The sequence below is a fragment of the Choristoneura fumiferana genome, chromosome 4, assembly GCF_025370935.1.
Source record: "Choristoneura fumiferana chromosome 4, NRCan_CFum_1, whole genome shotgun sequence".
Lineage (NCBI taxonomy): Eukaryota > Metazoa > Arthropoda > Insecta > Lepidoptera > Tortricidae > Choristoneura > Choristoneura fumiferana.
The window spans coordinates 20,285,072-20,296,806 of record NC_133475.1 but is presented as its reverse complement, the minus strand read 5'-3'; the positions used below and the strand labels follow the sequence as shown (position 1 = coordinate 20,296,806).

General features: G+C 37.0%; 1 protein-coding gene across 1 annotated transcript in view; it reads left to right on the top strand.

Moving 5' to 3' along the window:
* Positions 1 to 3,827, top strand: part of LOC141427219 (aminopeptidase N-like) — a 4,515-nt gene extending 688 nt beyond the window's left edge. Inside the window, exons 2-4 of the mRNA XM_074086443.1 lie at positions 2,209 to 2,281; positions 2,445 to 2,521; positions 3,581 to 3,827. Of these exons, the coding sequence (XP_073942544.1) occupies positions 2,209 to 2,281; positions 2,445 to 2,521; positions 3,581 to 3,827 (397 nt within the window). The remainder of the gene's footprint in view (positions 1 to 2,208; positions 2,282 to 2,444; positions 2,522 to 3,580) is intronic.
* Positions 3,828 to 11,735: the final 7,908 nt, after the last annotated feature.

The window sequence follows — 11,735 nt, the reverse complement described above, 5'->3', positions numbered from 1 at the left end:
CTGTAAATCCTTTTTAACTATAAGCAACTTTGAAAATAAGACTGCGTAATATGACGTATAATGTTTATCGCAAGCCATAATTATTTATCTATAATTAATGTAATAAAGGTTCAAGTTAGATTTGGCGTCAAAGATCGAGCGTCATTTTCGTTACGGTTGCGACTTGTGAGTATTGGGTAAATAAATAAATGTTTTACTGATGCTGTGTCATTTGCAGTTAAGTTATTCAATATTGATTTCATTTGCTTCAAACTATAGGATATTTACTGCAGAGCCGCGAAAGTAAGAATTTTCAATTTCGTGGTCATCATTTTCGTGGTGCTATGGGCCACGAAACTGATTAAAGACCACGAAAAAGATGATTTTCCCTACAAGTAGAAAAAATACAGAACACTTTTTATAGAATTTTCTGCTTTTTACAGTGTAACCGTTTATGCCGTTATTGATTTAATTGATTTAAATGAAGATGGTTGACCGTCAACAACATTTGCTCCAGGTGTGGTTATAGGAATTATGACCAGTGCGACGCCAATTTTGTTAACTGGCGAGAGGTTCAAGAATTATTTTGCCCTGAATGTACGTGTGAAATGTATATATCTAAATATTAAAAAAAAACTTCGTCATTTAGAGGAGCATTTTGTTGTGTTGTTTCGTTGTAACATAATTTCGTTCGGGTCTACCGTAGACCTACACGGGGGAAGGTATTGAAAGCTGTTTTGGTTTGTGAGTTGAAGTTATTAATCTTACTTTAATTAAATAATTTCTAGATAGTATTTAAAAGGTTACAAAAATGACAATTTGTAGTCGTCATTTTCGTGTCAAGTTTTAATTATTTTTTTATATAGATATCGATTGTCTATTTCTGTTGATACCTGATTAATTAAATAATGCTTATTCTTTTTCTCATTATGATCGGATTTTCATTCAAATAGTACAATTATAAGATTTTAAAATAAACAAAATGTTCTTTTTCGTGGTCTCGGTGCTCATTTTTGTTACCGTTAAAATTGGATTTTTGCATTTTAACCAAAATAAACTTTATCGATCTCTTATAATATAAAGCATCTTATCGGTACATATCCTTATGTTCAAAATAAAACAGACCACATCAAAATGTGTGTTTATATTTCTGTAACATTTATCTTTACACCTCAAATAATACCCAATTATAAATGCAAAAGTTTATAGTACTGCGCGTGCTTGCACATTTACGTAAGAACAGCTTAGTATCTATGTATTACACTCATCTATGAGAACAGCTGAACGGTTTGGATAATATTTCGTATGGAAGATACCTGGAGTTTTGGAAGATATCCCTTCTTAGTAAATAAGTTCGCCTTTGTATACCATCAGTCTTCTGTTTATCTGTACTTTTTATACATATACATAAATATAGGCTACTTTTATCCCGATATTTCCATAGCATCGGGATAAATATCTAAACGTAACTTAATAATGACTATGGTTTTCAGTTTGATAACACCTCAGATCATACTAAATAACCCGCATTTTTTTTTATTCAACTGGATGGCAAACGAACAAGTGGGTCTCCTGATGGTAAGAGATCACCACCGCCCATAAACATCTGCAACACCAGGGGTATTGCAGATGCGTTGCCAACCTAGAGGCCGAAGATGGGATACCTCAAGTGCCAGTAATTTCACCGGCTGTCTTACTCTCCACGCCGAAACACAACAGTGCAAGCACTGCTGCTTCACGGCAGGATTAGCGAGCAAAATGGTGGTAGCAATCCGGACGGACCTTGCACAAGGTCCTACCACCTGCATCTTTTTGCTTGGATCTTTAAAACTAAGCAACGGATTTAAATGCGGTGTTCATCATCAAATATTTATCTAATACCTTTAAACGAGCAATTCTTATATAAATATTTTGGGGATCTCGGAATAGGCTTCAACGACTTCGATGAAATTTGGTACGTAGGGGTTTTCTGGGACGAAAACTCGATTAAGACGCTTGCTATCGAGTTTAAGCTCGAGCGAAGCTCGGTCGCCCGGGTACTATGATAAAATATATGCTAGTAACGCTCCCTGTTTTCGCGTTGGTGCAGGGTTTTTGAACATTGTATCCTAGCAAAGACTAGGCGGCTCTCTAGTTGTCAATAAAATAAAAATAAATAAATAACATAACATAGTCAAACATCGTATCATCTGTGGGTCAAGATTTTAATCAAAATAATTTCATCCACAGCATCGCCAATCAGTTCATCTGTCCGGTCTTCAAATGGGGTACCAAGGAGGAGTGGGAGTTTGGCTTCCAGAGGGTCATTCATTTCCCCCATCAAGGAAACAGAGCGAAAGGACCTACCTGCTGAAGACCTTAGCTGGCTGTCCAGTGGACAGCTATAAGATAAACCGGCTTCTGAATGTAACCATCCTGGAGGGGAATGGGAACTTTACGGAGACGGACCTGTTCTTAATCTTCAGCATGCTGACTGGAAGCCCCAGGGTTACGAGACGCTGTTCTTCTTCCTGGAAAAGAATTGGAGTGTGCTGAAGGAGAAGTATGTTGTTTGAGTTTTGGTTGGTTTCGTAAAACTATAATCACACCTATAGGCAGTGCCACCAGAGTTGAGGTCGCGCACACAAGAACACTTATAAAACAATGTTATCTTGGAAACTTGCCTAGAGGCATTTCTTCGTGCTAAAACGGCTGGACGGATTTGGAAATGGAATAACACATAGATCACCTTTTACCCCGATATTGCCTGCACTAGGGACCACAAATTTGCCGCGGGTATTTTGTGCAATGTTAATGAAATCTTTAACGTACCTAATCTTGGGAATTCCATGGAGCTTTATTAAAATCCCTGATTTTTATTAAACTGCCAGAGCTAATTGTTTACGAGTGCGAAGCCGCGGGTAAAGTCTAGTAAACCAACAAATTTACCAAATTACTATTTCCATGCTAACGATCACAATTATTGTTTCTACTCATTCGTCTGTTTTGAAACAAGTTGCTAGCTTTTAATTAAAACCTGCGAATCGGAAATTAAGTTTCAATACTGCGTTTATATTTGTACGCTACATCCGATGTCCATTCAGGAAAACGCTGAAACAATTTACTGTGTACGCTATTGTTCAATGTAGAAGTACTTAATCGTAAATCGTACGTTTGGTTGTAAAAGTTGAAATGGAGTTATCATTATTGAAGCATACAGAAATGTATTATTATGTAACAGGATATTAGCGTCATTTTTAGCTTCAAAATAATAAAATAAAATCATGATATCACTGTATTTATTTACTAATATCTATCTATCAAAATCTTTCTTCTTCGTAGCATTGGCACGAAACTTGGTATGCGTAGTTTTGATGACAACAGAATAATATGATACCATTGAGTCGATCTGATGTTGGAGCTGAAAGCTAGGCACTGGAACTCCAAGGCAGAACAACGTAGTCTTGCCATGTTTAGGATTGTTAAACTGTTCTTAGGATGCACTTTGACCAAGAACGGTATCCATGGTCTGATAATGAAAACCAGTCAGGCATGTTTGCTATAAAAAACTTGTTTTTAATTTGTAAACCTATTATGATTGCTTATTACTTTCCTGTTGCAGATTCGGAAGCAAAACCAACCTTTGGGACAACCTCATCACTGCAGCAACATCCCAGTTCACGACTCAAGAAGGTCTGGAGCTGGTATCCAATCTTTATGTGGCACATCAGGGGGAGTTTGGATCCGCTGAGCACATCATCGAGAAATCTATGAGGAACGTCAGAGAAGAGGCCAAGTGGTCTACGGAGAATCTTCCAGTCATTGACTCTTGGTTGGACCTGTACCTCGCTAGCTCTAAGAAGATTTAAGTTTAAGGTCTCTCTTGGTACGCAATCGTCGATTGCCATGACGGGTTTAGTTGAAAAATGTAAAATAATTAAGAAAAGAACATTAAGTAAAGAACCTTTTTTAACAACTATTTATGGAGTACGAGTATAAGCGGATGATGCTAATGACTGAGCCCGACTACAAAGTATTTGCAAAACGTGTTTTAAAGACATAGTTATCAAAGCTATACCTAAAGCACTTGCCGTTTGCTGAAAGCTCTCCCAAGAGTTGTCTTGTCGTTGTGACTGTGTGATCTTTGTGAATTGTGATCGAGTTATTAGACTGCAATTGATTTCTTGAAATTAAACGGTTGTAGCTGATAAAAATCTCATTAATTATCGATATACATATTTAGTAAAGCAGTCGTAAAGGCAATACGGTATTTGACTATTTATTAAACGTTTTATAAATTAAAACTTCATAATTCCTGTTATCGAATAGATAAATATTTTTTAAGCTACTTTTACGAATAACAAAGTTATAAAGGTTTGAAATTCAAGATTAGACAGAGTAAGACATACGGATGTGACGTCACACGCAAATAGCACCATACTTGCTGCATAGAGAAAAGCGTTTGAGAAAGAGACAGGTACGTCGATTTTTCAAAAAATCATTATAAATCCAATTTTTTATCGATTTAAGTTTCTCTTCGCTAAACGCTGTCTATATATGTATATTTTTATAATAATTATATAAGACATGCCCAATTCAGCAGCTGTCAGATACCGTATTTACAATTGTGTCAATTAAGGTCGCATTTTTATAAGTAAAGATGTAGCAAGAAAATAGCCGCAGAAACGGGTATAATGTTTGAAAACTCACTTAGAATAAGTAGATCAAACAAATACATAGGGAAATAAATTGTTACATGTGTTTATCAATAATCAAGATCATAAGCCATAAGTGAATCTTAAATTAAGTGTTGTGAAAACTGCAAACGCAAAATCTTGAGATAAACGCAACAATATTTTAAATGGAATATGAACGTAAGTAACTAAATGCAGCATGTTAACTTTATCAGCGACTTTGCGTGCCCCTTAGGCGGCTGCCACACGCTCGTCATTTATCACAATAATTTTCAAGCATGTGGCACCCGCTATATTTGATTTTTATTAGAGATTCGAGTTCCGTAAAAGTTATAAACTTTTTTTAGGTTAATTGCTTAATTGATGGCTTATTTGCTAGTAAAATATAAATTGCTACATCTTTGAAAGTAAAGGTCGGGGCGAGTGAGAGGAATAGCTCACGAAATTGCCTATAAATTTATTCGGAACAGCAGGGCTACTACGAAACTCGAAACTCGAAGTTCGTGTCGTGCGGTACCTCTCGCTCTCGTATTAATTAAAAAAAAAAAAGTATAAGTGTCAGAGGAACCGCACGACATGAACATCGAGTTTCGTTAGTAGCCCTGCTGGTTCTCCTTGCAATACGCTTCACAGGTATTAATATCGGTAAACAGGTTTACTAAGAGTATTAATAAAGGCTTTAATTTTTATTGCGTTTTAATTTGGGTTAAGTTGGTGTTAAAAATGATCGAATTAAAACTACGAGACACAAACATAATTCAGCGCGGTCGAAGTTAGTAGAAGATCCGAACTTGAAAAGATCTCCGGTCTGATAATAGAATGAAATTGATTTGCTAAGAAAATCCTGGACAGTCTTTTTTATTAAATAATTTTTAATGATTTTTTAATTGAATGCAGACAATCGTATATCAAGGTGTTAAAAATAAAACAGCGCTTACGTTGATATAAAATTTGTTCTATTATCTAATCAAGTGAGAGTAACTGCATGGCATCGACATAGCTGTTTAAGTTTATATCTGGCGATCCAGTAGTTCGTCCAGGTAAACAATAGCAAATCCAACGTCTACATATTCTATAGGTTTTAGATATACTTTAAGTCAATATCAAATTTTCTTATTATCTCGATGAAGCAACAAAAAACTTTATACTTTTTTAATTATTAATTTAAAAAATCCTGTACAGGATTTTTTCAGCAAATCCATTTCTAATATATTATCTAATCCATCCCAGCCTATATACGTCCCACTGCTGGGCACAGGCCTCTTCTGAGAAAAAGAGGGCTTGGGCCATAGTTCCCACGCGGGCGCAGTGCGTATTGGGAACTTCACACGCACCATTGAATTGCTTCGCAGGTTAGTACAGGTTTCCTCACGATGTTTTCCTTCACCGCAAAGCTCGTGGTAAATTTCAAATGTAATTCCGCACATGAATTTCGAAAAACTCAGAGGTGCGAGCCGGGGTTTGAACCCACGACCCTCTGCTTCAGAGGCGATGGGTCAAACCACTAGGCCACCACGGCTATTACTAAATTTATTATATAAAATAGGTTTCATTCTGTTATCAGACCGGTGAAGATCTTTTCAAGTTCGGATCTTAGTCTCATAATTTTACTAACGTGGTATTTCTAATTCAACCCGAGATGCGAGAGCGAGATGGCACGCTGCGACTGAAAGGCATGAAATAATTCATCGCAAAGAGCGTTCCACTTCAGAAATTTCAGATATTCCACAATTTCAAACCGCGTTCGCACATTTGGGTAACGCCAACCGCTCAGAAATACCCCGCCTCCCCTTAAATAGCTTGAGGTCATTCCTTGCATTATTTCACTAGATTCAGGACCTAGGCGCCCGTGCTAGGGATCCGTTTGATCATTTGAATGGCCTGAGGCTCATTCATCGAAGCTACAAGTTACAATTTACAAGCGGTAGTCTCTTTTCAATACATACTGTTAAACAAAGACTACCGCTTGTAAATTGTAACTCTTGTAGCTTCGTGAAATAGGACACTGACGTATGCTATTATTACTTGCTACTGGGTTATTTCACTGTCAGACAACCTGACTCTATCAATGGTATTTTTTTACCCCCGACGCAAAAAGAAAGAAGAAAGAAAGAAAGAAAATAATTTATTTATAACAGCAATGACACATAATAAGTAAAAATAAAAATAGGAAATGTTGCCGCTATAAAAAGGTCCCGGCTCAGCATATCGCTGGTTGAAAACCAGCACTGGTCTTCCGCCGGGCCACAGGAGAGTGCAATTACGGAAAGTCACACAAAACAAATCAAAGTGAAATCAAATACAAAAATAGCTACGAGACTAAAATATAAGTTGGCTGTATAGCCCACATTATCATGGCAACAGTACATGTAATGAAAAAGATAAGAATAATTTGACATTGACATATGACAATTACAATTATGACATCAGCAGACAACGCGAAATAAAACCAGAACAATGTTGATCGCCATTAAGGGGAACAATAATAATAACAATGTTGATAGAAATTAGAAAGAAAAGAGGATGTTGAAAGAAAAGAGGGTGTTATAAGTTTGACCGCTATGTGTGTCTATCTGTGGCACCGTAGATCTAAAACGGGTGAACCGATTTTAAAGCAGTTTTTATATTTGAAAGCAGATTTTCTAGCGATGGTTTTTAGATATGTTTCATCAAAATCGGTTTAGCCATTTTTGAGACATTGCACTTTGAAGTGACAATGTCGGGGGTTTCCAACATTTTGTTGGTTAGGTTATCTCTGAACCCAATAATTGTTCAGAATTGTTATAAAACAAACCTAACCAGACCTATAGTTTTCTATAGGAGAATCATTTAAAAAATTTGGAAAAAATTAAGGTTTTCAGTGGGAAAAAATTATGACAAACGAAGAATCATGAAAACTTGCGAAGGGTATGCGAACTTTTTCGCTCCACTTACGATTATAAGCCAGGAACGATCTGGCTAGTTTCGATCTTTCCGGAAGATCTTTTTCATAGGTAAGTAATTTATCAGGTAGTTATTTTCTGAGTTGGTAAGGTTAGTTCATTAATGGTATTTTCAGACAAAATTTTCAAAAATCTGCCTTAGTTCGATACATACAAAATCCTGCGACATAATTGGGGACGTAGGCCGGTCGAGGTAACCCGAGGCCAAGTAATCTCGGTTGTGCCGCTCAAATTATTGGCAGTAAGGCAAGTCATTAAAACTTCGGAATATCCAGTATCCAACGACCTAACGACCTTAGCAACTACACAAATATCTATCCACTTAAAAGTTACGTCACGAAAAAACTTCCGTACCCATTCCATATCGCCTATAGGTACTTACCTACTGCCTTTTTAAAGCAAAAGGCGGTATCTTAAACAAAAATAACCTAAATAAACAGCAAAAAGTTGGAAAACCTCCGACTTTGTGATTTCAAAGTTAAATATCTCAAAAACGGCTAAACCGATTTTAATAAAACATATCTTGGAACCATTGCTAGAAAACCAGCTTTCAAATAAAAGAAACCGCATTCAAATCGGTCCACCCGTTTAAGAGCTATGGCGTTACAGACAGAGAGACACAAATAGCGGGTAAACTTATAACACCCCTCTTTTCAACCGGTTCTCAATCGGTGGTAGATTTTTTTTGACATTCATTGTTATAGCCTAAATTGAATAAAGATATTTTGACTTTGACTTTTACTTTTGCGTCGGGGGTTAAAACACTTTTGAGTTATTTATACCATTGTAGACGACCAGATGGCCTAGTGGTTAGAGAACCTGACTACAAAACCTAAGGTCCCGGGTTCGATTCCCGTGTCGGGGCAGATATTTGTATGAAAAATACGAATGTTTGTTCTCGGGTCTTGAATAATATCTACTTTAAAGATATAGGTCATAGTATCCATTAGGCTACCACTGCCAACAATTCTAAATTAAATATCTCTGAACTTTGCAGTTGAAATTTTAAAATTTTATCCCGTTCGCTCAAAAAAAGGAACCCTAAAAAATTTACGGCGATGTCTTTTTGTCCATGATGCTGCTCCCTTGGATACTTTGATGAACTCGCGATTAAACTGATCTTGATGTATGACCACAAGGCACTACGTCAAGAGTTGACTTTAGCTTGTCGTTGGACTACGTTTTTTCTACAGATATACGTTACGGCGGGTGCACGCGTACTCGTATAGCTGACATAGTCTTTCAATATATAAAATAGATTTGATCCTCCGCGAAGTAATGACGCGCAGTAGGGCTCGTTTGATTTGTGCAGGGAAAGGTGGAAGCGATCATGCCTTCGGTAACTGTGGAGAGTAAACCTTTATAAATAATCTGGCAGCAGGAGAGGGCGGGAAGCTGAATCTGTATTGCACGATGTCAATGTAAGGAGCCTCATCTCACGGCTGCTAAAGGGCGTCGCGGTGTCACTTCATGCTCTCTTGACGTCCGACAGTGACAATGATCGAATTCACATGAACCACATGGTTTTTAGTGGATATCATAACCTCTATTTCCCCGAACAGCGCTGGATGTAGAAGGCACATTTTCCACACCATAAAAAGTGTTACAATACAATAAGTAAGCGATACAGAAAACAGACACACAAAGAGAAAATTACAAGGTAAGCAATAGGGGGACTTTTCGCTTAAGAGCGATGTCTTCCAGGCAACCTTTTTACAGAAAGAAGGAAGGACTAGTTTACAGCAGGTGGTGCATCAAAAGAAGAGTGTTACGTTAAGTTTATTTTATAAAAACCCTGTGAAATTGACAATTGCTGTGAAATTTACACCTAACGACCATTAAGTATTTTGTTCATTATACTTTTCAAACTTTCTGTAATTGAGCACGACGTGACGTCGTACTCTTGTTACATTTTTTGCCAGATGGCGCGCATTTCCATCTCCTGTGGTGAATCCTTTGAGGAAAGACCTTCGCTTAGAATTAAATTATTCATGAAAACACCGTTAATCTTAGGAGTACCTTTCAACAACTCTTTGACTAAGTACATGACAAAATGGCGATAAAACAAATCGAAATATTAAAATCCAGAGCTATCTCGCGCTCCGTTGTCACAGAGATATCAAATGTTTATTTTTTCGTTATAACCTTTTTTCTTGTTTACAACTGGTTTTATTTATTCCGGCTGTCCCTTTGAATTTTAAGCGAAAAGGTCCCCCGTCTTGTGTTTCATCTTGTTGAATTCAATTAATCCAGTTCTTGTTTTGCGTAAAATAATACAGCGATTGTTAAGATTAAGCGTTTACATAAATACTTTATGTCTTTGTTTTTATCGTCCAATACAGTGCTTTGACTCGTTTTCTAATTGATTTCAGTTATTCAAGGTGCTTAAAATTAATCTGAAATGGAAACAGTAGCAGAAATATTTATTGCATAAACAGAGAGGAGTGTATATAATCGACATATTGGTACAGTTACCAGCGCCAATATCTGACACTACAAAGTGTGCATAAATATCTGATACGAGTCTATTTCCAGAGCTGGTAGGACGTGTCAGATATTTTTGCACGCTCCGCTGTGGCAGATACTATGCAGGTGACTATACAAAGTATTAACAGCTAGCCGTTTCGGGCATACAATATATTCAGATAGACTTAATTGTAATAAAAAAATGTAAACAATAATGCAATGTTGTGTTTCCAACCCTGCAAACTATACCGGAAGGTTTGACGAGTTCTTAATTTTTTTTAACTTTAGGGTGGCTTCCTACGAGCACGGATCAGTGCTCGTAGGTGGCTTCAGACTAATCAACCATAATTTTAGGTCGCATTATCATCATGTAAATTTAGAGTCTGCATTTGCTCAAGTGTGTGGTCTGGAAAGTTGAGAAGGTTCGATACCAGGAGCGTAGGAGGGTTTAATTTTTTCTTGTACCTGATAGAAATCGAAAGTAGAAGCGGAGTCTCATGAAAATAACGCGATCAAACAGATGGGATATAGGTACGCTGCCTATCCTGAGGACTAAGGTGGAATTTCGCTATGCAAGTTGAAGCAATTTAAAATATTACCTAATAATTCAACGCTCGAAGAGCCGATAGCCATTGAAAGTCCTTGACTGGCGACCACGAACTGGAAGACGAAGCGTTGGCAGGTCTCCTACTAGATGGACTGAACATCGTGAGAGTTGCGGGCAATCGAAAGATGCAAGTGGCGAGTTGCCATTCACTGTGGCAGACTAAGGGGGAGTCCTTTGTTTAGTAGTGGACGTCTTCCAGATGATAATGATAATGATGAATTGATAACCTATAATTGCGAAGGATATGGCTTTATCTTTCATTTCTACTCTTTACTATCGGACTCCAAATGTTTTTATTATTCAAAAAATATATCAGCATTGCTATTTTTATAGTCAAATTATTAAAATAGATAATTAACCACAAGATGGTTGGTGTCGATAACATTTTACTAGCAACGTCGTTTCGTGGAATAGAAGTTATCAGCTTATAAGGTCGCATGATAACCCTGACGACAATCGACTTCAATCTGAAAGTTTAAATTGCCTATTTCAATTTGTATTAAGATATCTGCGGGATGAGATGATTATTCGTACTTTAGTTTGTTTAAAATGTTTTAAAAATGTTTCGTTTAGAAATACGTTTCCTTGTCAAGGTCCTGTAACAGGAGCAAAAAATTAAACCACAGCTTCCACTCTTCATCTTGAGCTAATTTAGTTCTACAACTTTTGAAAATAACTTTATTATAGTTTAAAGTTCAATTAGACAAGCAATGTATTGCGAAATCCGTCGTTTTGTACGTGACAGGCGATTTCATTTAGGCTATTGGATGCCGTACATTGAAAATACCATTTAATTTGTTTGGAATAAATATAATGATAAAATTGCAGTTCCATTTGAGTAGCAGAACCTGTGTTCTAATTTTTTGCTCCTGTTACAGGGCCCACCCGGTATGGCTTTTAACGATTGTATCCGGTACCGACTCAAACATGTCTATGCTCATGGGTTGGTCTACTTTTTCTAAGTCGCTACATTCTTGAAAGAGTGGTCGTGATCGTTGGATGAGGATCAGTGGTGAACCTTTATGACGACATTCTTGGGAAAATAGTATGGTGGTTTCCCTAGCCTTC